Consider the following 20,917-nt stretch of genomic DNA (forward strand, 5'->3'; position numbering starts at 1 on the left):
TGTGGAGCTAACTAGGTCTTTGTCACAGTATTTTCATATACATATTGATCGGCCAAGGAATATGCACATCAAGCGTCCATCTGCCTGTTAATTTATCAACCCATTTTCAATCTTTTGTATTAGTATGCTCCTCTCTGCCAAATGCTATCATGACCATTTTCTTAAGAAATATGCCTTCTCATCTTCTTTATTATCAGATAGTTGTAACTTCAAATCACAAACTTCATCTGTGTTGAAGTACGACTACTTGAATAATCGTCTGTAGAACTTACACAATTCTAACTTGTTTGTATGAAAGAATTATGAGCATTACCCCTTGATATCTAGTCATTTGCATTCTTGATTTTCACATAGTTGGACCTGAGACCCTGGATATCACAGTGACATTATCTATGCGATTGGGAATGAGTCCTTACATACTAATACAGAAAACAGGATTTTGCATACTAATTAATACAGGAAACAGGATTTTGCATACATTCAGGAAGAAATTCACCTTACTAGTAAATAATGGCCTTATCAAGAACGTTTCGGTTATCAAGAGAGCAGTCAAAGCTAGAGCTTATTTATAGGGTTATTGCCGCTATTTGCTTTGAACAAGTGCCTCGAGATAACAGTATGAAGCCCTCTCAATCTTACCCACCGATGAGTTTCGAAATGAAAGATGATTCAGGTTCTGATCTATACTCGGGACCAAGGCCTTTCCACCATATAACAAAGGTGGACTTCTCCAATAACACATCCTTGCCTAAAGATCCATCATCAATCCATTTAATTAGATTTTTCTCCAGTGTCTGAACCTTCTGCTTAATTTCTTGAGAGGATCCATAGCTTCTAGTTTTAAGGCGGAGGTCCTCTACCTCAGCCCAGAAACAGGATTCTGAGCCGGATCCAGATGGCTTCTTTTCATCATGCTCGAGCCAATTTTGGATGTATCGATATCGTTTTGGTCGAGTCCCCTTTTTCACGTAGAATCCTGTCTCTTTATCCTTGGCGTGTCGATAGAAGTTCGCAATATCTAGAGGCTCAACCATGCGGAGATAATTTTTTCCAAGTTGTATCAACTCTTTCCTCCTCTCAAATTCATCCGGAAGTTCATACGCTTTTAACATTTCCATCATCTCGTCCCAGAAACCAGCTAGCACAAGTCTGCTCACATTAGCCAGAAAGTCCTCTTCTTTTTTGTTGAGCTTAAAGGAATCATAGTAGCCCAGTCCGCAAGTCTCAGCCTTTTCCTTGTACTTTTTCAGCTTGCTTAATTCCTCTTCAATCCTTCGCTTATAATCATTGATGATCTTATCCTGATTTCTTGACTTTCGCTTCTCCAACTCTCCTGCAGCTTGAAGGCATAGCCTGCCTTGTGGGCTCTGCAATCCATAACACTAGAACATCAGTTGAGATTTACAGACATGGAAGCTAAAATTCTGTAGTTTGGCAGTAAGGTAATTAAGAAGAAAGGAAGAAGGCTCACCAGGCCGAGGTCATTCAAGGCCGTGTTGACTGTGGCTGGACTGCCATCTGAAGACACTGGAATCTCTTCCAGACGATCTAGATAGACTACATTCTGCATTCCTAAGCTCTCTTGTATTTCATCTTTGTAAGCCAAGTGTTCAGATAGGCTTCTTTGTGCAACCCCTGCAGCTTCTTCTTGGGTCCACTGAGCACAGTAAAACAGCATCTGCAGTATTGCATTCGAGTTCCTTACGACAACCAATTTTCCATTTCCAGTGCAGAAGATGTAAGTTCCGAAAGGTCTATAAGGGCTGAGCTCAATGAAGTTCCTTAGAGTTTCCAACGCCGGGATTCTGCATCCCATGAGATTGCAGGCATCATAGTTTGCAACCAAGGATGCATTCCTCATCACGCTGGAATAGAAACCTAAAGGAGAATCAATGGGTTTTCTGAAGAATTCAGATCTGGGATTGAAGAAATCGAGAATTTGTTTGTGCTCAGTGGATGAAGGGGCAAGCATGATCCGAGGGATCACATCGTATCTCATAACAAAATGAACGAAGTGGTCGGACCATTTCTCCCGTCTGACAGCATGACCGAAGATCCGATCACCGACGAGGGGGGATCCGAAAGTGACGCAGCGGGGTGGGCTCTGATTGGGCTCTGACTTCTCCAAGAGGTATAGAGTTGCCAGGATGGCCACCGGAGCACCCGACGAGTAGCCGGTGAAAACAACTTGCTTCTTCTCTGCAATTACTTTTTTCACCTGAAAAATCCAACCCCAACATCCACATTTTGAATTCACAAGATCGTTTTTCATATATCTATGCATAAGTTGAATTGAAGTACCTTTTCGGCAAGTGATGATTGGCCTAAGATTGCCTTGAATCGCCGGAGAAACGACCCGTTGACCCGAGCGAGTCCGTCATCGCCTAAACTTTTAAGTGAAGGAAAGGTACCAGCATCTATCGTCGTTTCTCCAAAAGGTGTCTCCGCACACCAATCATCGGGAAGCCAAGATCCAGGAAATGCAACAACAGCAACGGATAAGCCACGGGGTTTCTCGAGGAGAAATGGCTCGCGAGTGGAATCGTGAGCCTTCATGGCTAGAGAAGCAGCTGCATTAATGACTTCTCCGCTCAATCCAATACGATCAAGTGTTTCTCCCATATTCTCTCTATGCAAATTTTCTCTCTTGTGATTTGAAGTTTCTGGTGACGCTGCAGCTTGGTTTATAACAAGACAGTGGCCAAGACCGTGAGTGGTTTATTGGTAATTTCTGGTGACTAAAACAAGTAATTGATCTAGACTTTTAGTTGACTTGGATGGTGGTCTATGGGAATGGAATAATACTCCGTCGTTGCAATGGAGTTGCGTGGAAATGACAGTGGAGGGAGGCCCACAGGCTAAGCCCCGGTTGAAACGGCATTTGTTGACTGTTGAAGGCGCCATTTCCCACTTTTTCTTTTTAAAAATTAGTTATGGAAAGCTCCGACTCCAGTAACTAATTAATAATTAAATTGCTTGGACCTTTCCACTCACGCGCGACATTTCGTCTTTGACGGTTTGTGTTATTGTCGTGTGAAAGCTCAAACGTCTCTATCTTCCTATCTCCATATTAATATTAAAAGACCTGCGAGTATTAAAAGTGTGAGATGTTTGTCAAAAATTTTCTTTCGCAGATACTCTAATTCAACTACCTAAAAGTAACCTAACAAACCATCAAGCCATTTGCCCCTAAAAATTAACACCCAACGACTTATCAAAACCTACACATTTAACCCAAAATATATATAAATATAAATAAATAATAAATAATCTAAGGTGATGTTTGTTTTTTTACTTTTTCCTAAAAATAATTTGTTTTTAAAATTTAGATTATTTGTTTTTTTACTTTTTTATGATTTATTATAAATTTTTTACTAAATAAAAAAGACCAAAATATGTAACTTTTTCTAAATAAAAAAATAATATATTGATTTCTCTTTACTTTTTAATACTTAATAAAAATAAAATACCACAAAAATAAACAACCTAATATTTAACACTATTAAACATTAAGATTCTATTTAGAATTAAATAAAAAAGACAAACGCAACCTAACATCAACCCACATAAGGAGAATGTACCACTTGCATCTCTTTACTTCGTGTGCTAGACGCTCAAGTGCAATCATGGTGACAACTCTCATAAACATGATTTCCTCCCACCTCTTGACTCGGGCTTTTAGTAAATAATCCATGTTTTATCCTTTCCAAAACCGATGCGAGTGTTAGATTGGGTTAATATATTTTATTTAGTTAGGCCATTTAGGCAAATCCATTGGATGATTTTGGATTTAATTTCCCATCTTGCTTTTCACTTATATTATACACCTTAAAAACAACATGTATCATCATTGACTCATGTGTTTGCTTTCTTAATTACACTCACATTTGTGGCTAGGGATCATTCCCATTCCATTCAGAATCCTTGGCCAATTTATTTGTCATGCAAGGCTAGGCCTTGATGTACAACAGTTCAAATTTCTTTCTTTTGTAGTTTATAAGACTATATTAGGACCTAGTTTTTTTTAATTTTTTTTATGTCATTTTTGAGAAAAATAACTAAGTTTTGTCATTCACCTAATTTTTTATGCCTATAATTTGAAAATGTCACCATTTTAACATATATTAAATTGAGTTAGGTCAATAAATCCTACCATTCTCTTTAGTAATTAGATACTTTACTAATGTTAATCGTGCTAAGTTCACATTTTGCCTATTTGAAAAAGAATTAATTAGTTAAAAGTGGTGAAATAATCCTCATATTTGTAAATCTAAACCTTCTTGTATTTTTGTTTGAAGAGTATCCCGCTTTTGATGTAAATGTGTTTTTTTTTATCTTTTCAAGTGTTTACATGTAGGTTTTAAAATAAAAAGTTATTTTTACATGAAAAGAATAAGAACATTTTTGTTAAAATGAGATAAAAAAAAAAAAAGAATGATGAAATGTTAAATTTCTAAAATTAAGTTTTCAATGATCCTTTTAATCAAATATAACTATAAACCCCAAAATTTGTTCCAATTTTATTTTTACATTAATTTTGAACTCAATTTTTGTCAATAAATTTTAAATCTTAATTACATGTGTTTTTTGGTTCACTCACAATTTAATTCTTAGTTTTTATTATTTTATAAAATATTTTATTTTTGTTTTTATTTGTTATTATTATTATTATTATTATATTTTTATCTTCTCTCTCATTTCTCTCCCTCCACCTACCCTCACCTACCTCCCACGTCCAAAGGCTCCCCATGTGCACTCCATCCTTTTTTTTTTTTTTTTTTTTCTTTTTCTCCAATTCCCAAGGTGAGCGGACCCCTATTTTTCCCCTCTTTCTTTTTTGAGATTCCCTGCCCCCTTCAATTCCCATGGTGGATAGCCGACCCCATTTCCTTCGATTTTTCCTGACACCACCCACTCCCATTCTCAACCGTGCTCCCCCATTTCCCCTCTTCATTTTTTTCATTTTTTTTCCTCCAACTCCCACACGCGGTGATGGGCCCTCATTTTTTTTTCTTTCCCACATTTTCCTTCCCTTTTCTCTCCATCCGAACACCCTTATTTTGATTTCTTCTTATTTTCTTTTCTTTCATTTCTTTTTTTATTTTTCATTTTTTATTATTATTATTTTCTACTCTCCTCTCACCACCGTTGGTGAGCCCCTTGTAGTCGCTGCCGGCGCTCATTCTCTCGCTGTCCCATCCCACTCATTTTTCATTATTATTATTATTTTTTTTCTTGATTTGATTTTAATAGTAATTGTTGTTTGTGAAATTTGGATTGTTGAATTAATATGAAATTTTGGTTAATTTGTTGTTGGTAAATTAATATGAAATTTGGGCTAATTTATTGTTTGTGAATTAATTTGAAATTTGTTAATTTGGATTTGTGGTTATATTGCATTTGGTGATTAATTTGGGATATTTGGATTATATTAATTGTATATTGTTTATTTCGACTTGCGCCTATTGTTAATTGGTTATTTGTTTGAGCTTATTGGATTGAGCTTGAAATATTATTTTCTTTGGCCATGTAAATTATTGATGTAGGCTTGTTAACTTATATGAATTTTAGACCCATAATGTGGGTGAGATTTGTTGGATGACTTAAATATTTGATATGAGTTTGACCAATTTGAACTATTTAATTTGGGCATGGGACAATTGTGGTGTATATTAAATTAGGTTTGGATTATGAAATATTAAATTTAGGCCTAATGAGATTTATCTTAATTTATCGGGTTTGATTAATTGAGCTTATGTTTTGACTATTAATTTGAAAACTTTCTATTAGGGTTTATGATATGTGAGATATTTTTATTGGGTTATATTTGTTAATTTGGGCCCATTTTTAATTGTTAAAATTTATTGGGCTAATTTAAAGTTTGAATTTGGGCTTGAATAATTATTTTGGACTCTACATATTTTTGGATATTTACACATGAGCTATTTTTGTTTTTGCATGGGTCCATTTTACAATCTTGTTGGTTGAGTACAAATATATTACATGTGGAGCACGAAATTTCATGAAAGAAAGTGAGAATAAAAAAGGCGTAGGAAGACATTGAATTTGTTATAAGTTTATTTGGATACATATTTTACTTCCCACTTTTATTTGGTTTTATTTTTATTAGTTCTCGTAAATATTCGTTTGTATATATTCATTGAGTGTGTACAAAATTGAGAATCGAACAAACTAGAAATTTTGTATTCAGTAAATATGTTTTAATAAAATAATAATTTAAAAATATTTTTTAAACAAAATAATTTTTTTATTTATAAAAATTCAGGAAAATGCATTTAGAAAAATCCAAAAGAATTGTTTTTTTTTTTTTTTATAGAATTTGAAAAATTGTTTTTAATAAAATTGTCCAAAAATTTCTTTGTTTAATAAAAATTATTTTGCAAATAAAGTTGCCCCAAAAATTAATTTTTAATAAAATTGTCCAAAAAATGTTTTTTTAAATGAATATTTTTCCTTAATTAAAATGGAATTAAAAGTATTTTTTTTTATTTTATAGAAAAGATGATTTAAATCTTTTTTTTTCTTTTTAATTAAAATTCTTTTTGCAAAATGAAGTTATGTTTTTTTAAATAATTTGTATAAATCACTCTTCTTAAATGAAAACAAATTGAAATACTTTTGCAAACAAAATTGTAAAAATTCATTCTTTTTTTTTTTTGGTAAAAGCAAATAAAATAATTTTTGTTGCCAAATTGAACTTTTGTAATAAATTATTTTGATATAATAAGTGTAAATAACTTTTTTTGAAAATTAAATACAAATGAAATTAAACCAAATCACTTGAAGAAATATTTTGTAAATAAATAAATTGAAATCACTCATTCAAAATTGTTTTTAATAAAATCCTTTTGAAATTTCTTGAAAACCATTTTTTTTAATTTAGTTCAATAAATCATTTTGCATAATGCTCATGTCATTTATTTTGTGTACTCTTGTAATTAGATTTCATTATTATTTTTCTGTATATTGATTTTCACCATGACTTGTATATACTCATTTGCATGATTATTTTTCTTGGTATCCATAATTAATTAGTTAATTGTCATATTTCTCTTAATTCGTTTAGTAGAGGCCGTACGTATACGAGCTTAGAGGGTGCTACGGCTCTCCACCATACCTTCCCAATAAGTAACCTGACCTCTGAACTTAGACTCGGTTTTTTGTAGATCAGTTCCCCTTTAGGAGTCACATTTAGGGTTTTTCTTTTTTGTTATTGTTTTTTCCCTTCAAAATAAGTGGCGACTCCAAGTCTTTTTCTAAAAATCAAATTTTCACAAATAAATAAAAAACGAGTTTCACCATCGAGTGGGAACGCATCGAGCGAAAATATGGGGTCCACAATAACCTTTTTAAAAACCAAGTGTTAAATACGGGGCAAAAATAAGCTTAGATCAATGGATGAGGTCATGTCCCTTATAAGCCAATGAGCATTAATTTTAGGGATAGGGACATTTTGGAAAATTTACCCTTCACATTTTTTCAATCTAAAAAATACTCATTTTTTTTATCAAAATGCCCTCATCATTTTTTATTTATTTATTTATTTTTGTAAAAGTAACCATTTCTTTTAAAATACACATGTAAATAATGAAAATGTTGAAGGGTATTTTGGAATGTTTTCATCTTTTTAATCAATTAATCCTTAATTTTAAATGATATAACATATTATAGAACCCCATTTTGGGAGGGCTCTTTTGAGATGTATCTTTTCGTGGGTAGCTGGTGGGAAATAGCATGTTTTTGGGTTTTTTTTTTTTTTTTTCAGGAGAAAAAAAAAATCAGATTTTCTTTTGGGGAGCATGTTTTGGAGAGTTTAAGTCCAAAATAATATGTTTGTAGAAAAAAAATGGTAGTATCCATCTCAAAATATTTGTCAAAGTAGTTTTTTCTATCCACGTAATCATCCACGTGAACTTTTTTTTTAGTGTAAAAAACCATCGTTGATGACTGTGGTTTCAAAATTTTCATAAATATCCTTAAAACTACAGTATGTTACTATGGTTTTATAATTTTCTTTAGAACCACAATTAGCAACTGTGGTTTCAAAAATATTTTTAAACCACCCCCCGTTTCAATGGTATTGTAATTTTAATATTATTTTAAAAATATTCTTTATCATAATATTATTTTTGAAATATTCTTTATAAAAAATATTCTTTAAAATTTAAAAATAATATGAAAAAATAATTTTCTTTAATTCATATGTGATAAAATTTATAAAACAAATAAATATTTTATTTACCATAAATATATAAAATTTTATGGGAATGCATGTAGGGAAAATTATTTTCTCAAAATTTCAAGGAAAATATGAAAAAAAAAATAATTTTAAAATAGTCGTAAAGAAAAAAAATTTGTTAAGGATGATTTGTAAAAAAATAATAATTTAAAAATGACAATGGAAAATTGTAAGAAATTTTCCTTACTCTGAAACGAACTTTAGAACCCTAAGTACATCCTTAAGGAAATTTGGTACATCGTTGAGAAATTTTGGTACATCCAATCACTTCCCAAAGATTCCTATAGGATTAAATGGACTATGTGTAATAAGATAGGAATCCTGATAGCTCAAGGATTGGATGTACCAAATTTTTTCAAGAATGCACCTAGGGTTCCAAAGTTCATTTCAGAGTAGGGAACGACCTCCAATCATTTTCCAAAGATCCCTAAAGGAATAAATGGACAATGGGTAATAAGATAGGGGTCCTAGTAACTTAAGGATTGGATGTACCAAATTATTTTAAGGATGTACCAAATTTTGTGAATGACGTATCAAATTTTGTAAATGATGTATCAAATTTTATAAAGGATGTATCAAATTGTATAAAGAATGTACCAAGGTTGCCAAAGTCAGTTCTGAGGTGGGGAATGACTTCTAATAACTTCCCGAGAGTCTCCAAAAGAAGAAATGAACCATGGAAAGGGAGATAGGTGTCTTGTTAGTTCAAGTAATGGATGTATCGAATTTTCTCAAGGATGTACCTAGGGTTCCAAAGTCCGTTTCGGAGTAGGGAATGACCTTCAATTACTTTCCAAAGATTCTTAAAGAAATAAACAGACCATAGGAAATAAGATAGGGGTCTTAGTAGTTCAAGGATTGGATGTAACAATTTTTTTTAAGGATGTACCAAATTTTGTGAATGATGTACCAAATTTTATAAAATATTTACCAAATTTTGTAAAGGATGTACCAAGGGAGGCCAAAGTTCGTTCCAAATTGGGAAACGACCTCTAATCACTTCCTAAGGTTGTCTAAAAGAATAAATAGACAATGAGAAGAAAAATAGGTGTCTCGTTAGTTTAAGGATTAGATATATCAAATTTTCTTAATGATGTACCAAATTTCCTTAAGGATGTACCTAGGGTTCCAAAGTTAGTTTTGGAGTAGGGAATGATCTCTGATTACTTCCTAAAGATCCTTAAAGAAATAAATGAACCATGGGTAATAATATAGAGGTCTTGGTGGCTCATGGATTGGATGTACCAAATTGTTTTAAGGATGTGCCAAATTTTGTGAAAGATGTACCAAATTATCTTTAAGATGTTCATTGGGTTCCAATGTCTGTTCCAAGGTGGGGAACAACCTCCAATTCATTCTCAAAGGTCCCCAAAGGAATATATGAACCATGATAATGGGGATAGGGGTCTTGGTTCTTCTAAGAAATGATATACCTAGGATTCCAAAGTTCGTTTTGGGGTGGGCGAGGACCTCTAATTACTTATTGAGGGTCCCAAAGGAATATACACCATGATAAGTATGATAGTGGTTCCGGTTTCCCTAAGCATGAATATACCTATTTTTTTTAAGGGTATACCGATTTTTTATGAAATTAATATAAAAGGTTAAATACATTTTTTTTAATGAAAAATATATTTTATTTTAATTAAAAATTAAATATTTTAACCAAACAAAAAATTAAATTCACAATCAATTTAAAAGCACTATTGGAATGTATGAATAAGCAATATTTTTTTTTTCCCATTTTACACTAAAATTAAAAAGAAAAAAGCGAAGTTTTATAATCTCATATCACTTATGAGGGTAATTGTGAAATGATTTGAAAGTACTATTGAAATGCATGAATAAACAATATTTTTTCTCATTTTACACTAAAACTAAGAAGAAAAAAAGCAAAGTTCTAAAATCTCATACATTTTTTTAGTTGATTTATGATTACACGAGTTCTCATTAAAGATATTTGTGAAACCACAATTAATAATTGTGGTTCTAAAGAAAATTGTAAAACCATGGTTTGATCGTGGTTTTTAGGATATTTTTAAAACCACGGTTACTAACTATGGTTTTATGGTTATTATGATAAAAAATATTTTAAAAATAATATTAAAATCATAATACCATTGAAACAAGGACGGTTTAAAAATATTATGAAACCACAGTTACTAACGAGGAAAATTATAAAACCACGGTCTGTGACTGTGGTTTTAAGGATATTTCTGTAACTTTTAAAATCTCAGTCAATAACAATGGTGTTTTACACTAAAAAAACCCGCATGAATGATTACGTGGATGGAAAATACTACTTTGACAAATATTTTGAGATGACTACTATTCTTATCATTTTTTTCTACCAACGGATTATTTTGGACTTAAACTCTGTTTTGGAGTCGTGGCAAACTAGGTGGGCAAGGAGGCTCTGCACAATGGTGGAGGGTGAATTTTTGTCTTTTTGGTGAGTTACTTACGGAGAGAGAGGGGAGCCAGTGAGAGCGACACGTGGCAAAGTTTTGGGCGGGTCGTTTTTTTAGAGAGAGGAGTAGGAGTCTTGAGCAGGAAAGTATCTGTGAGTGTGGGTCGGGGGAGAGTGGAGACAGGGGAAAAACATAAATGGAAAGAGTGGAAACAGGGGGAATTGCTGAGAGGTTGGTTGGAGTGATGGTGGGATTCTTCGGAATTGGGGGTTAGAGAGAAAACAGGGAGCAGAGAGGATTCTAAGCAGGGTGATTAGGAGCAAGGGAGAGAAAGGGAAGTTGATTTTACTGTGGTTTTCTGGAGGTTTGAAAGAAGAAACAAACCAGCTTGAAGCCCAACTATTCTCATTGGAGGGAGCATTTTCAGGTACGTTTTTTGTAGCTTCTTTGCTCATTTTCACTTATCACTCTGTTTTTTTTCATTCTCTCTTGTTATTTCTAATTTTCTAGGCATTGTTAAATTGTTTTGATATGGATGTGATGTTATACTGCTCTTCTCTCATATTTTTTAATCTAAATTGTTTTGGTGCACCATTTAAGTCATCCTTCCTTCCTCTTGGTGTGCTTTTCCTATCTTGGTGAGAATTTACAGGTTTTTAAATTGAATTTTCAAAACTATTTTCGACTGAAATAAACCCAATTTTAAATGTTCTTTAGACTATTTTAGGTACTAAAATCCCGATTTTTATAAACATTGCTGTCATATTTCCCCTAGCAAGTACATTTCACAGTTTTTTTTTTTTATATAGTTTTTCTTGATTTTCTCTATTTTTAATGCATAAATAAATTTTATGATTAAAAAAATAATGGAATTTGTAGAATTAATTCATGTAAAAATAAATTGGGCCTTGGTGGGCCCAACATCCATGACACTCCTTCCTCTAATTGCTTTGCTTGATTAATATTGATTGATTTTGTTTGTGACTGGCATGAGATATTTTATACTTATATTATTTACTAACCTTGTTTTCCATAGAAGCACACTTCGACTTATTACTCAGGTACACTCCTTTCCTTCTTTACTCATTCAATTATCTTTTGATACATGCTTTGGTCGTAGTATATTTTGACTCTTGCTAAGTATCCATAGATTGATCAACCAATTGTCATAGCTGTCTTAGTTTTATTAGTAGAGACCTGACTTGTAACGCTTAGAAGGGTGCTACGATTAGCCACTGTACCTTCCCAATAAGTAACTTGACACCCGAATCTGACTTAGTTTTTACAAACCTGTCTTTCCTTATTTTCCCTTTAAAAAAATAATAATAAGTAGCGATTCCAGTTTCTTATAAAATACAGTTTTTCACCTTAAATAAATATGAGTTTGGTCGTCAAGTGAGAATACATGTGAAAAATGCGAATCCAACATTTATTAGTATTATCCTAGAAACTTCTTGATTCCACACTTTATAAATTTAAATATTATTAATATTAAATAATTATTGATTATTATTTTAAATATAGAAAAATATAATTATTATTTTTATGAATTTAACTACCAACTATAAAATATCAAATTAATATTTTTTAAATATGGAAAGTTCTAAAAGCTAGGAAGGAACTGGTTGTAGTTGAACTGTGAGTCTGTGACAGGGCCTCTGTAGTCATATGGCAAGGGCTTCTTTTTTCATTGTGGAGCTAACTAGGTCTTTGTCACAGCATTTAATTTCATATACATATCGATCGGCCAAGGATGCACATCAAGCGTTCATCTGTCCGTTAATTTACCAGCCCATTTTCAATCTTCTGTATTAGTATGCTCCTCTGCTAAATGCTATCATGGCCATTTTCTTAAGAAATATGCCTTCTCATCATCTTTATTATCAGATAGTTGTAACTTCAAATCGCAAACTTCATCTGTGTTGAAGTACAGCCTACTTGTTTGTTTGTATGAAAAAATCATGAGCATTACCTCTTGGTATCTAGTCATTTGCATTCTTGATTTTCACATAGTGGGACCTAAGACCCGGGGTATCACAGTGATATTATCTACACGATTGAGAATGGATCGTTACGTATTAATACAGGAAACAGGATTTTGCATACACTCAGGAAGAAAACCATCTTACTAGTAAATAATGGACTTATCAAGAACATTTCGGTTATCAAGAGAGCAGTCAAAGCTAGAGCTTATTTACAGGGTTTATTGGCTTTGAACAAATGCCTCGAGATAACAGCATGAAACCCTCTCAATCTTTCTCATGGATGAGTTTCATAATGCGAGATGATTCGGGTTCTGATTTATACTCAGGAGGAAGGGGTTTCCACCATTTAACAAAGGTGGAATTCTCCAACAACACATCCTTGCCTAAAGATTCATCATCAATCCATTTAATTAGATTTTGCCCCAGTTGCTGAACCTTCTGCTTAATTTCTGGAGAGGATCCGTTGCTTCTGGTTTTAATGCGGAGGTCCTCTACCTCAGCCCAGAAACAGGATTCTGAGTGGGATCCAGATGGCTTCTTTTCAGCATGCTCGAGCCAACTTTGGATGTATCGGTATCGTTTTGGTCGAGTCCCCTTTTTCACGTAGAATCCTGTCTCTTCATCCTTGGCGTGTCGATAGAAGTTGGCAATATCTAGAGGCTCAACCATGCGGAGATAATTTGTTCCAAGTTGTATCAACTCTTGCCTCTTCTCAAATTCATCCGGAAGTTCATACGCTTTTAACATTTCCATCATCTCGTCCCAGTAACCAGCTAGCACAAGCCTGCTCACATTAGCCTGGAAGTCATCTTCTTTTTCTTGGAGCTTGAAGGAATCATAGTAGCCCAGTCCGCAAGTCTCGGCCTTTTCCTTGTACTTACTCAGCTTTCTTAATTCACCTTCAATCTTTTGCTTATAATCATTAATGATCTTATCCTGGTTTCTTGACTTTCGCTTCTCCAACTCTCCTGTAGCTTGAAGGCATAGCATGGCTTGTGTGCCCTGCAATCCAAAACACTAGAACATCAGCTGAGATTTACATACGTATGGAAGCTAAAATTCTGTAGTTTGGCAGTAAGAAGAAAGAAAGAAGGCTCACCAGGCCGAGGTCATTCAAGGTCGTGTTGACTGTGGCTGGACTGCCATCAGAAGACACCGGAAGCTCTTCCAGATGATCTAGATAGACTACATTCTGCTTTCCTAAGCTCTTTTGTAGTTCCTTTTGGTAGGCCAAGTGTTCATTTAGGCCTTTTTTTGCAGCCTCTGCATCTTCTTCTGGGCTCCACTGAGCACAGTAAAACAGTATCTGCAGTACTGCATTCGGGTTCCTTACGACAACCAGTTTTCCACTTCCACTGCAGAAGATGTAAGTTCCGAAAGGTCTATAAGGGCTGAGCTCAATGAAGTTCCTTAAGAGTTTCCAGCGCCGGGATTCTGCATCCCATGAAATTGCAGGCATCATAGTTTGCAACCATGGATGCATTCCTCATCACGCTGGCATATAGACCTAAAGAAGAATCAGTGTGTTTTCTGAAGGATTCAGATCTGGGATTGAAGAAATCGAGAATTTGTTTGTGCTCAGTGGATAAAGGGCCAAGCATAATCCGAGGGATCACATCGTATCTCATAACAAAATAAATGAAGTGGTCGGACCATTTCTCCCGCCTGAGAGCATGACCATGTGAGATTTCAATTTATATATTCAATGATCATACAGGATCGTATGTTGAATCACATGAAGAAATTATGCCATAATTACTATTAAAATTGTACCAACCTGAATCCATGTGTGAATTTGAAGACGGTACGGATCTTCTAAGGCTGATGGAGGGCACCACCTTTCTCTGGATTCTCTCAGGCAATGGGAGCGGGAGAGAGAGCAGTTCTGTTCTTTCAAAAGGATGTGTTATATCCAAAAGACACAAGCCTAAGCCTTTTATACCCTCCTGCCTTAGGGACCATACCCATTGGTTATTGGGCCTCACGGGCCTTAGGCCCATCATCTAAAGCTCGTGATGGCATTGGGCTCTACACATTAGGTGGTCCATACTCAAGATTAAATCAGAAATTGCATATTAAAAGATAGCTTAATCCTGGACAATGTTTAATATATTGTCGGTCCACATTTATTCTATCAATCTCCCACTTGGACCACATATATATTACAAACAATGTTCATGATAGTACTTTATTGAGCTCATCTTTGCTATCTTATTCAAAATATCCTTAAACAATTCGGTCTACTAATTATGCTAACATAGGATTAAAGCAGCCTTCGTTAATCATAATTATAACTTGACCTATCATCAATCACAACATTAACAAAATTAGCAACATGGATCAAGTATGGATGTGTAGTATGGAAATTATATAGAATATGATCTTTAATATGTCTATTTCCAATTGGTCCTACTTTATGACTAAAAGATAGCCAAATACCACTTTCAACACTTGATGCTAAACTGCTTTTGAAAGTCATCATTTCAATTCAGAGTGTTCAAATACAATAGTCTTTAAAATCAAGATCTATACAGATAACACAACATAATATCACATCAAGAGAATAAACACAAAATCTAGATACAAACTTCCACTATTCTGACACATCATCAATGTGTACAACACCCATATGTGTGACGTGCTCATGATATACTTTGGGTGGCAAACCCTTAGTGAGCGGATCCGCAATCATGGAGTTTGTACTTATGTGTTCAATCGATACTTGAAGACTCTGAACTCTTTCTTTCACAACTAAGAACTTGATGTCAATGTGTTTGGACTTTGACGAACTTCGGTTGTTCTTAGAATATAATTATGCGGCCTTATTATCACAGTTGATTCTCAACGGTTTCTCAATCCCATCAACTATTCGTAATTGAGTGACAAAATTCCGCAGCCATATCCCATGGTTTGATGCTTCATAACAGGCTATGAATTCTACTTCCATGGTGGAAGAAGCAATAAGTGTTTGTTTAACACTTTTCCATGAAACTGCTCCTCCCGCTAACATGAAGATGTAGCCTGAAGTGGATCTCCTACTATCAAGACATCCTGCGAAATCGGAGTTCGAATATCCCACGATTTCTAAGTGACTTGATCTATGGTATGTGAGCATGTAATCTTTAGTTCTTTGTAAATACCGCATAACCCGTTTTGCCTTTTTCCAATGATCCATACCTGGGTTACTTAAATATTTGCCTAACATTCCAACAATGTACGCAATATCCGGGCGCGTACAAACTTGTGTATACATGAGACTTCCTACTGCCGAGGCATAGGGAAATCTCTCCATATCTTTCTTCTCAAGTTCATTTTTCGGACATTGGTGCAAACTAAACTTATCGCCTTTTGCTACAGGCGTGTCTCCTGGTGCACAATTGCTCATGCCAAATCTACTCAACACCTTATCGATGTAGGCCTTTTGTGATAACCCAAGTATACCTCTTGAACGATCCCTATGGATTTGTATACCCAGCACAAAAGATGCATTACCAAGATCCTTCATGTCAAATTTACTAGACAGAAATCGCTTGGTTTCATGCAAAAGTCCCACATCACTACTTGCAAGTAGAATATCATCAACATATAACACCAAGATAATAAATTTGCTCCCACTAAACTTGAGGTATATGCATTGATCAACGGTGTTCTCCCTAAAACCAAATGAAGTAATCACCTGATCAAACTTTCGGTACCATTGTCGGGATGCTTGCTTTAAACCATATATGGACCTTTTTAATCTGCATACAAGTTGCTTTGAATCATTAGACTTAAAGTTCTCCGGTTGCACCATGTATATTGTCTCATCAATGTTGCCATTAAGAAACACAGTTTTAACGTCCATTTGATATAGCTCTAAATCATAATGAGCTACAAGTGCCATGATGATTCTAAAGGAGTCCTTTGATGAAATTGGTGAAAATGTCTCCATATAATCAATGTCTTCCTTTTGAGTGAAACCTTTTGCAACTAGGCGTGCCTTATACCTAACAATATTGCTTTTTGAATCCCGCTTGGTTTTAAAAATCCATTTACAATCAATTGGTTTTACACCTTTAGGCAACTCTACTAGGTCCCAAACACCATTGTCTTTCATTGATTTCATCTCATCCTTCATGGCTTCTATCCACTTTTCAGAATCAGAACTTTGTTTGACTTGACTTACTGAAATTGGATCGTCTTCCAGACCCATGTCAAACTCATGTTCTTGGAGATGTACAACATAATTATCTGAAATTGTACTTCTCCTTTCTCTAGTGGATCTCCTTAGTGGCACTTGTACTTGAGGTTCTTGAGGTTGTTGAGTTACCTCTTGATGAACTTGAATCGGTTCCATAACTTGAGTAGGAGGAATCTCAGGTGTGTCTTGAATCCCTGTTATCGACTGTACATTCTGAATAGTGTCATTAAACATAATATGACCATGTCCATTCGTAATAATAGGAATATTAACAGATTCCTCTTCAAATACCACCTTTCTTAATGGCTCTCTCCCACTTAACTCAACCCATCCTCAATGAACTTAGCATTGCCCGTTTCAAAGAATGATCTAGTTGAGGGATCATAAAATTTGAAACCTCTCGACCTTTCAGAATACCCTACAAAGTAGCAGCTCACTGTTCTGGAGTCCAATTTCTTTTCATTTGGCTTGTAAGGCCTAGCTTCAGCTGGACAACCCCAGACATGCAAGTGCCTAATACTAGGTTTCTTGCTAGTCCATAACTCATATGGGGTTTTGGCTACTGCTTTGCTTGGTACTCTATTCAAAATATAAACTGCAGTTTTGATGGCTTCGCCCCAAAGTGATTCAGGTAAGGTGGAATGACTGATCATACTTCTTACCATATCCTTAAGAGTACGGTTTCGCCTCTCTACTACACCATTTTGGCTCGGAGTCCCTGGCATGGTGTATTGAGGAACGATACCACACTCCATCAAATATTTGGTGAATAGCCCTGGACGTTGTTCTCCGAATCCGTCATATCTACCATAATATTCACCTCCACGGTCAGATCTAACGGCTTTTATTTTCTTGCTTAGTTGGTTCTCAACTTCAGCTTTGAAATTCTTGAACACATCCAATGACTGAGACTTTTCATGAATCAAATAAAGATAGCCATAACGCAAGTAATCGTCAATGAAAGTGATAAAATATTGTTGTCCATTCCATGAAGGGGTAGGAAATGGACCACAAATGTCTGTATGTATCAATTCCAAGACGTCACTGCACCTATTGGCATTCTTTTTCTTCATATTTGTTTGTTTTCTTTTAATGCACTCTATACAGACTTGAAAGTCTGAGAAATCAAGTGGATCGAGAATTCCATCTGACACAAGTCTTTGTATTCGTTGATTTGAAATATGACTCAAACGCTTGTGCCATAACATTGATGAATTCTCATTCATTAATTTTTGCTTAATGCCATAATTACTTGAATGCAAGGTTTCATTTCCATTAGTGGCCTTTATGTTCAATTTATATAGTTTGTCTGTTAGACTACCTATACCAATAATATTTGAATTTAGATAAAGACTAACCATTCCATTTCCAAATGAACAACAATTTCCAAATTTGTCCAAACATGAAACAGAAATTAAATTTCGTCTAAACGACGGTACTACAAAAGTCTCTTCCAAATCCAATGTACATCCAGAGTCTAACTGTAATCTGAAAAGACCAATAGCCTTGACTGCAGCCTTGTTGCCATTTCCCACATAAATGTATCTTTCACCATCAGTTGGCATTCGGCTCCTTAGGCAACCCTGCATAGTGACACTTATGTGAGTAGTTGCACCCGTATCTATCCACCAAGTGTCAGTAGGCACTACAGCTAAATTAATTTCTGAACAAACAAAGTTGAGAAGTGTACCTTTCTTTTCACGCCAAGTAGCGTATTTGGTACATGTCTTCTTCATATGACCAGCCTTCTTGCAAAAGAAACAAGTGATCTCATTATCTTGTTTCTTTTGCTCCTTTTGCTTTGATGTCCCAGAAACTGCAGTTTGTTTTCCTTTATTGTCCCTCTTTCTTTTCTTGTTGGTACCAAATCCCTGAGATGTGGAAGCCAAGTGAGCACTTTCTATCCTTTCTTGCTTCATTCTCTCTTCCTCTTGCACACATTGAGCAATAAGCTCATTCAAAGTCCATTTTTCCTTTTGTGTATTGTAACTGATTTTGAATGGACCGAATTGTGTAGGCAGAGAGATCAAGACCAAGTGCACGAGTATGTCTTCCGACAACTCTAACTTTAGTGCCTTGAGTCTCGTCACAAGATTAGACATTTCCATAATGTACTCCCTGATATTCTCTTTCCCTTTATACCGCATAGAGACAAGCTTACTAAGAATAGTGCTTGTCTCAATCTTTTCGTTTGCAGCGAATCGGTTTGCTATCTGGTCCAAGAATGCCTTGGCTTGGGTTTCCTCAGGTATCGCACCTCTTATTGCTTCTGGAATTGAGTGCTTCATAATCATTAGACTCATGTGATTGGATCGCTCCCATTTTTCCATAGTAGACCTTTGCTCAGCAGTGCTGGCACTAGTAAGATCTGAAGGGCGATCCTCCCTTAATGCAAAGTCTAAATCCATGCACCCGAGCACAATTATAACGTGCTCTTTCCATTTCTTGAAGTTTGTGCCATTAAGAATAGGAATGTTATTCACATTTGCAGATATAGAAGATGCTGAATTCATAATAATAAAGCTCACAATCAGTCACATAAGCATCATACATACATGAATAAATAAACATCATGCAAGATACTTAGCACAAACATTAATATTCAGTCTTTGGACAAAAATATTAACTTGTAATTGGTATCCTTATACAAAATTAATTCATAAATATTGACAATAAAATCGAAAACAATATGTCTGTCTTTGGACTAACATATCGAATGCAAGATAAACATTATATGTCACATATTTATGACTACTTTATCTATTATTATATTAAAATAATCTTCCTTTGGGCCGATTATTTTAAATAATAATAATAACATGTTTAGATATTGTAAAATAAATAAATTATATAATATAAGTTACTTTGGCAACCAATATACATAATTCATTTATTTTAAAATATAAAACACAAATATAGCAAGAAATAATTTAATTAAAATTATTCATCTATTTATTTATACATAAACTTATGTATATATCCATACCAATTTAAACATAACAGCATGTATATATATATATATTATTATATATATATATTATATATATATTATATATATATATATATATCAATTAATGCATAAAATAGAAACTTAGTGTAGTGGTTCAGTCGTGGCCTTGGAACAACCCAGGTCATGGGTTCAAGCTCCTTTGGTGGTCTTTCCTCCATTTTCCACCTCTTTTTTTTTATTTATATATATATATCAAAAACGCCATTCATGGCGTTGGTAGCCTACAATAGCACGATGCCTAAAGTGTGCCCTAAACGGTGCTTAAGACAGTTCCTTAACGGCACCGAAGACGGCACCTTAATGGTGCCCCAAAGAACACTCTATCAGCACTGCAGATGGCGCCTCAACGGCGCTTGGGAGCACACCTTAATGGTACTTGATGGCACCAGAGTGGGTTGCCAGAAACTCGCCTGAACCGCGTCAATGGCGCTGAAGGCGCTGCCTGAACCGCGCCTCAATGGAGCTGCAGGCGCTGCCTGAACTACGCGCATAGGCTGCGCCCCAGGCAGCACGCACAGGCCGGCAACGCCTGTCCCCTCAGCCGTGCGCACCAGTGGCGCACATAAGCCGCGCGCACCAGTGACACCATCAAAGGCGCTGGAATGGCGCCCTAAAACGCGCCTTAACGATGCCTTGAGTGGCGCGCTCCAGCACCTCCAACGAAAACTGTGCTGGAGTGGGGCCTTAAACGGCGCTGCAAACGGCGCCGGAGTGGCGCCTCAAGTGCGCCCTGAACGATGCCTCCATTGGCGCCTGAACCACACTTCCGATGGTGCTGCAAATGACGCTAGTATCGCGTCTGAATTCAAGCCAGTACAATTATTATTGCCCTAACATGCTATTTCTCATTGATCCAACAAAGGCTCTAATACCAATTGTGAGATTTCAATTTATATATTCAATGATCATACAGGATCGTATGTTGAATCAAATGAAGAAATTATACCATAATTACTATTAAAATTGTACCAACCTGAATCCATGTGTGAATTTGAAGACGGTACGGATCTTCTAAGGCTGATGGAGGGCACCACCTTTCTCTGGATTCTCTCAGACAATGGAATCGGGAGA

The 20,917-nt window shown here is 35.1% G+C and overlaps 1 protein-coding gene and 1 pseudogene across 1 annotated transcript; both read right to left on the reverse strand.

Annotated features, from left to right (window-relative positions):
* Positions 1-320: 320 nt before the first annotated feature.
* On the reverse strand, positions 321-2,675 carry LOC117905112 (protein EDS1L-like). The gene is made up of 3 exons (XM_034818019.1): positions 2,302-2,675; positions 1,472-2,218; positions 321-1,367 (listed from the first exon to the last, which is right to left on the reverse strand). The coding sequence occupies exons 1-3, from the start codon at positions 2,620-2,622 to the stop codon at positions 636-638; spliced, it is 1,800 nt and encodes a 599-aa protein (XP_034673910.1). The 5' UTR covers positions 2,623-2,675; the 3' UTR covers positions 321-635.
* A 9,977-nt stretch (positions 2,676-12,652) lies between these two features.
* Positions 12,653-14,338, reverse strand: LOC117904085 (annotated as a pseudogene).
* Positions 14,339-20,917: the final 6,579 nt, after the last annotated feature.

This window comes from Vitis riparia, chromosome 17, assembly GCF_004353265.1.
Source record: "Vitis riparia cultivar Riparia Gloire de Montpellier isolate 1030 chromosome 17, EGFV_Vit.rip_1.0, whole genome shotgun sequence".
NCBI lineage: Eukaryota > Viridiplantae > Streptophyta > Magnoliopsida > Vitales > Vitaceae > Vitis > Vitis riparia.